Here is a 7,683-nt window from a genome sequence, read left to right on the forward strand (position 1 = left end):
CATTTTAAATTGCTTTGGTGCTCCATTGGCTGGTCCTTTAAAGGATCTTCCAATAGTAAAAAGACTGTAAAGAGCTCCAACTTTCATCATTACTGAGAATCACTTCTATTTTGTCACTGGTTCATTATTTTTTTTTTCCAATGGCAGCTACTTAATTTGAATAATTGAGAATCAAATAGTTCTTATTTTAGTTATTTTACTGAAATTATTGAAATAGAATTAGTAGACTAGAAATCTCATAAAATGCAGGGATTTTGGTTCTATGTTTCAAAATAGAAATATTCCATATTCTAGTATGATGAGGATACAAATTACAGCAAATTGCCACACCTAAGACTTTTTGAGTGGCCTGGCCTGCTCCTTGTTATCATGGGTATTTCTGAATAGGCAGTGAGGCAGCCCAATGGATCTGCTGTTGGAGTAAAGGAAGCTGACCGCTGCTCAAGGAGAGGTAATATTCATTTTCTCATGCCTGAAGATAAAAGACCAATTTCATTGTTAATGAAATTTTGTAATTTGTACATTTATTTGTACATAACTAAATGATGTATGAAGATCAAGACTTGGGCACTAGAATTTTCTTGAAATCAATTTATCATTGGTAATATGTATCAGACAGGACAACAGAATGATCTAAAACATTTCTTAATTTGTACTGAAAAAGACAAGAGTCATTTTGCCTAAAATTGTTTCTCATTTTTTTACAAGCATTACTAATGTTTGTAATGTTTGTAAAACAGTTCATATTTTTGAATATTATAAGCATTCATATTTACCCCAAATTATGAATAATCAAAAGTTGTTTTCCTAAAAATACATTTTTTTTTTTTAAGCCGGGCGTGGTGGCGCACACTTGTAATCCCTGCTCTTGGGAGGCGGAGACAGAAGGATCTCACATTTCAAAGCCAGCCGCACTGGCTTAAGAGACCCTGTTTCAAAAAAAAAAAAAATATATATATATATATAAATAATAGGTCTGGAAGTGTAACTCGGAGGTAGAAGGGCTTCCAGGAACCCCAGTACCAAAAAAATAAATAAATAAAAATACATCTTTTATATTTATTATTTTAGCTACAAAACTGTCCTGAAACTGAAAACTATCCTGAAAGTTACATTATAATTGATGTAAGATTTACATGTAGCATTTTGTTTTAATAACTGAAGAACAGTGATATTTGTTAAGGCAGCATATTAGTTACAGAGAAAATATAGGTTACAATATATATGATTTTTCCCCTTTTTTTGTGGTACTGGGGATGGAACCCAGGGGCATTCTACCTCTGAACTACATCCCCTATTTTTTAGTCTTTTTAAAAAAATTTTTAAACAGGGTCTCACTGAGTTGCGAAGGGCCTCACTAAGTAGCTAAGGCTGTCCATGAATCATGATCCTCCCGTCAGCCTCCCAAATGCTGTGATTACAAGCGTGCACCACCATGCCTGGCTGTATATGATTTTTATTTTTATTTATTTTTATTTTTATTTTTATTTATTTTTTTTTTTTACAGGAGATAAGAGTCAAATTTAGTCAATTTTTTCACATCCAGTTATTCTCATATATACAGAGGGAGCACAGTAGGCTCAAGGATATAATATTCACATTATAGTAATCACATCATATAAAATTTAAATATTTCATTTTATTCATTTGTCTTTTCAGTTAATCTGATTATTTGAGATACTAGAAATTAAACTATTGAACTCAGTGTCATTCTACCTCTAAGCTCCCCTATCCCTATTTATTATTTTATTTTGAAACAAAGTCTCAGTGATTCTATAAAATGTCATAACATAGTGGAACAGTGAAAATCAAGAACATCCTGAAAACAAAAATGTGGTTTTATTGAAAGTGCCTTAGTGAGATATTTTTTAAACAATTCACACAATTAAGTAATTACAAGACAATGAGGTGCTGAGTGGATTTAAAATATGTTTTTGGACAATTTAAAATGTTTGTGAAAGTTGTAGGTGTAGCTCAGTTGCAGAGCACATGCTTAGCATTCATGAGGCTGTGGGTTCCATCCCCAACACACACACAAAATGAAAGTAACAGCTAAATACATATCTTTAAAATTATCAGGTGAAAGTTGTGTGTGGTGATCCACACTTATTATCCTTGGGAAACCAAGAGACAGGATGTATATGATTTTTAAATGGTCAAATATTTGTTTGCCAGTGCCATTTCATAATATATACATATGTATATGTATTTTATACATGCTTAATATTGTTTGGTCAAAATACTCATGTGACACACTATATTAAAATAATTTCAAATCATAATGCAAATGAGATACATAATTCTAATCCAGTTGCATGTATTTAATCTATCCTCTAACAAGGACATTTATTTAAGAGCTAAAGCCTGCTTCATGAGATCTGAAAGTCTAACTTAGAGGATAGAACATATTTTTAACATAGAGGATAGTAACATATTTTTGTGCTATTTGTGTATTCAATTATAGGTCATTATTGTCCATGAGGGAACCCACTTAAGAATGCACACCAGTCTTGCAGACACCACTACCCTAGATCCACATGCACTCCGGCCATTATAGAATTCCTGTTGGTGAAAGAAAAATATTAACATGGGAAAATCCAATCAGTCTTCTGTGACAGAATTTGTCCTGCTGGGGCTTACTGGCTACCCACAGCTTGAGGCCATTTACTTTGTGATGGTCTTATGCATGTATCTGGTGATCCTGCTGGGAAATGGAGTCATCATTACTGTAAGCGTCTACGACTCCCACTTGCACACCCCCATGTACTTTTTCCTCAGTAACTTGTCATTCTTGGACATCTGCTACACTAGTTCTTCTATTCCCCTCTTTCTCAGCAGCTTCTTATTTTCAAAGAAAACCATTTCCTTCTCTGGATGTGGAGTGCAGATGTTTCTCTCCTTTGCTATGGGAGCCACGGAGTGCATCCTTTTAAGTATGATGGCGTTTGACCGCTATGTGGCCATCTGTAATCCTCTGAGATACTCCATCATCATGAGCAAGGCTTCCTATGTACCCATGGCTGCAGGGTCCTGGATTGCAGGAGGTGTCAATTCCATGCTGCAAACTTCTCTTGCAATGCGACTTCCTTTCTGTGGGGATAATGTAATTAACCATTTCACTTGTGAAATCTTGGCTGTCTTAAAATTGGCCTGTGCCGATGTCTCCATAAATGTTATTAGCTTGGCTGTTGCTAATGTGATTTTTGTTGTGATCCCTGTCATTTTCATTTTTGTTACATATGTTTTCATTCTCTCCACCATCCTGAGGATTCCTTCTGCAGAGGGAAGACGTAAAGCCTTTTCTACCTGCTCTGCCCACCTAACCGTGGTGATTCTATTCTATGGGACCATCCTTTTCATGTATGCAAAACCCAAGGCTAAAGACTCTTCTGGTGCAGACAAAGAACGAGTCACAGACAAAATGATCTCTGTCTTCTATGGAGTGGTGACACCTATGCTCAATCCTCTCATTTATAGTTTGAGGAACAAAGATGTGAAGGCAGCTGTAAAGAATATACTATGTCAGAAACGCCTCTCACAAGGAATGTGAATGCTATTTTTAAATTATTTTACTCTAAATATAGGGCTACTTTTTACTGGTGACTCCAATATAAACATAAGGGCTGGTGATGCCACTAATTCTTGAAATTCTTATTCTTCTGTTCTTGATATATAAATGAAATAAATGTATACAGTGCTAGCCTTTCCCCTTCATGATTGGCTCAAAAAGAGTAGGGACAGAAATTTATGGATAAAAAGTGTTCATTTTTCCAGGTGTGGTGGTGCATGCCTGTAATTTCAGTACTTGGGAAGCTTAGGCAGGAGGATCACAGGTTTGAGGACATTTTCAACTACACAGCAAGACACTTAGCAAACTACTGAGACCCTGTTTCAAACATTAAAAAAAATAGAGATGAGGGTATAACTCAGACATAGAATGCCTTTGGTTTCAATCCTTAGCACCACTAAAAATTTTGTTCATTCAAACCCCTCTCTTTCTCATGGATGGAAAATTTAGTTTAACTTTGAAATGATGAATTCTATAATATTATTTAAAAGGAGGTACCATTTTACTAACAACCTCAGGTATGTATATCACAACATTATTAGAAAGATTAGTGAAAAGAGACTTAGTAAGGATCAGATTGCTATATAAACTCAACATTAAGTATGCCATCATGGAGTAGATTTGTGGTAAAGGAGGATTTTTTTTTTTGGGTATTAGGTACCTGACCTATATATGTCACAGAGGAAAAAGAAATAGAAAAATGAAGTTATTTTTCCCCAGGGATGATTTGCCTTTGGCTGAAAACTGGCAAACATGTTTCTGTGCAAAGAAGTCTATGGTAACACCAGGCTTTGTGCCGACAACCCAGCTTACGGATAAATTTGGTCTATCTTGTATTTCTGTAGATGAGCAGTAGTATCTTTGTGGGTAACTCACCATTGTTGTTAAATGTATAAAAAATTATTTGCTTTCTAAAGAATTCGATTACATTGTTCTCTGAGAATGCAATGATAATGGAATTATATTGCAACAAACTATACAGATTTTTGCAGTTATATACATTTCCTGCAGAATATGAGCTTTCCCTTCAGTCATTTAGTCATTTGTTACTTAGTCAATCAACCAGTCTTAGCTGAATATCGTTTTTGGTCTCAGGCATTGTTCTACCAATGGTATAATAAAACTAAACAACCTGGAAAATAAAAAAAATATGGCCAAGGAATACAATCTTGTGTAATATAGACTGACAAATAAGTTGAGGACAAAAATATTACAGTAGTTTTCTTTCCCCTGCTTTTTGTAAAATAGACGAGTCTTTGTTGGGCTGAGCACAGTAGTGGGTGGACTTTGAGGAATTTATTTGTTTTTTTATTTCTTCATTTGCTTATTGGATTAGTATTGAACTCAGAGGTGCTTACCACTGAGATACACTTTCAGTTCCTTTTACCTATTTTGAAACAGGGTCTTTGCTAAGTTTCCAAGGCTGGCCTTGAAACTTGAAAACCTCCTTCTTCAGCCTTCCATGTACTGGGTTTATAGATGTTCACCACTATGCCCAACTGATTGATTGAGGTGCTGTGATAAAACCACTGAGCTACACTCTTACCTCCATTGGGAGTAACTTAAATATGGTTATAAGATGATTAATATGAAAGAACTGAAGCCATCTTTTCAAAGATCTAACTCTTCATTACATTAATTTTAATTTTTTAATTCTCTATTTCATTAATTTAGCACTAATCTTAATTATTTTCTTCCTTTTCCTGGTTTTTTAATTGGTTTGTTCTTGTGTTTCTAGGGCCTTGAGGTACATTTTTATATTTATTTGGGATTTTTCTGATTTTTAAAATGTAGGTATTCATGACCACACTCTGCTTCCACAGTTTTCCTGAGATTCTGATGTGTTGTGTCTCTACTCTCATTTGATTCTAAGAATCTAAATTTCTCTCTGATTTCTTCTTTCCCCCATTGATAATTCAAAAGTATTGTTCAGTCTTCATATGTTTATATAGTTTTTGTATTTTTTGCCCTTGATTTCTGATTGCATTCCATTATGATATGATAAGATGAAAGAAATTATGTCAATGTTTTTGTTTTTGCAAAGTCTTGATTCCTGGCTTAAAATATTGTTTATTTTGGAGGTTTTGGAGCTGAACAAAAGTGAATTTGGCTGTTGTTGGGTGAAATATTCTGTAGATGTCTATTAGGTCCATTTGATTTATAACATTTTTCAGATTTGAGGAGACATTACTTTATGTCTAAATGAACTATCTATTGATGAAAGAAGTTTGAGGTATGTTGAGCTCACTCAGTACTATTATTATTATGGTCTGAGTCTTTAAGTTAAGAAGTATATGTTTTATATAATTAGCTACAACAACATTTGTGGCATAAATATTCATTATATTTACGTCTTTTGGTTGGATTGTTTCCTTAACCAGTATACAATAACCATCTTTGTTTCTTCTAATTAATTTTGGCTTGTAGTCTGCTTTGTCAGATATGTGAGTACTCTTGTTTGTTTTCAGGCTTCATTTGCTTGCAGTGTTATTTTCTTATGCTTTCACTTCTAGCCTGTGTCTGCCTTCATTTGCATGATGAATCTCTTACAAATAGTCTATATTTGGGTCTTATTTTTAAATCTATTCTGCCAGTTTATGTCTTTTAGTTGAAGAGTTGAAATAATTTCCATTCAATGTTATTAAAGAGATGGTTTATTTTTAATGTTTGATTCAATCAGATTTCTCATTTGCTTAGCCATTCTTCTACTGAGATTCCATTATTTGTAAACTCTATTTTGATTTGTTTTTAATGTCTTTGGTGTGAAGAATTTTTAAAAAGCATTTTATGTAGTGCTAGCTTAGTAGTCATAAAGTCTTTCTAGTTTCTGCTTATTTTGGAAATTTTTTATTTCAAGCCTCCTGGATTTTAAAATTTGTGCTGTGAAATTAGAAATAATTCTGACTGGCTTGCACCTAAATGTGACTTGACATTTTTTCTGTTGGAAAAATGAACTTTTGTCTTTGTTCGGTATGGTATGTATTTTCATTTTAATGTGTTGTGGGGAGGTTATTTTTATTTTATCTATTTGGGATTCTGAAAGCTTTCTGTGTCCGAATGTCCATCTTATTCCCAAGGTTTGGAAAATCATCTTTTATAATTCCCCTAAACAATTATTTATGACAATAACCTATAATTTAGCTTCTTCCTCTATTTCAAGTGATTCTTCGTAGAAAGTGTACAGCACTAAAATAAGTAGCAAGTGCCTACTCTGACATATACAACACTAATAACCAACCAAGCAGGAATTATGGGGTCAGACATTAACATCAACAACAAATAGCCATGAACTAGATATATAATTAAACACCAAATTTCAACCACCATGTTCAAAGTACTAATAATCATAACAACATGAATGGTAAGGGCAGAAATTGTATAAAATAAGTAGTTCTAAAATATAATAAACATACATTTAAGTAGAAAAAAAGTGGGGTAGAAAAGAAAATGTTTAGGATATTCATAAGGTGAAGAAAGAGAGGAGAACAAAGGTAGCAAGTGAAGTTCATAAAGATGGAAAAGAAAAATAAATAAATAAATAAAATAAAGAGATAAAGGAAGAACAAGATAACTTGACTATTAGAAGAAGAAAAGCCGGGTGTGGTGGTGCACGCTTGTAATCCCCGCGCTTGGGAGGCAGAGACAGGAGGATCGCGCAGGTTCGAAGCCAGCCGCGCTGGTTTAAGAGACCCTGTTTCAAAAATATAAAATAGGTCTGGGAGTGTAGCCCGGAGGTAGAAGGGCTTCCAGGAACCCCAGTACCACCAAAAAAAAAAAAAAAAAAAAAGAAGAAGGAGAAGAAAAGAGGAAAAGTGTTACAAGTGAAACAAAAACAAAACAAAATTAAAAAACAAAATTCCACTAACAAAGGATAATAAAAAGAATGACAAAAAGAACAAATATGTGTATATGTATATACACGAACCAATTAAACACAACCAGAAAAGAAAACAAATATGTGTATATGTATATACATGAACAGATTAAACACAACCAGAAAAGAGAGCTGTTTAATGAAAAATGAAAGCATTGTCTCCACTGAGGTGATTGAAAATATGTACAAGGGTGGATGCTTACTGCTAGGCTGTCCTTTACATTTCTTGGGCTATACACCC

At 33.9% G+C, this 7,683-nt stretch overlaps 1 protein-coding gene across 1 annotated transcript; it reads left to right on the forward strand.

Annotated features, from left to right (window-relative positions):
- Window positions 1-2,584: 2,584 nt before the first annotated feature.
- LOC308272417 (olfactory receptor 13C7-like) lies at window positions 2,585-3,550 on the forward strand (the record flags this gene model as incomplete). The annotated part of the gene is made up of 1 exon (XM_080709216.1): window positions 2,585-3,550. The coding sequence occupies exon 1, from the start codon at window positions 2,588-2,590 to the stop codon at window positions 3,548-3,550; it is 963 nt and encodes a 320-aa protein (XP_080565342.1). The 5' UTR covers window positions 2,585-2,587.
- Window positions 3,551-7,683: the final 4,133 nt, after the last annotated feature.

This window comes from Muscardinus avellanarius, assembly GCF_963383645.1.
Source record: "Muscardinus avellanarius genome assembly, chromosome: 13".
Classification (NCBI taxonomy): Eukaryota; Metazoa; Chordata; class Mammalia; order Rodentia; family Gliridae; genus Muscardinus; species Muscardinus avellanarius.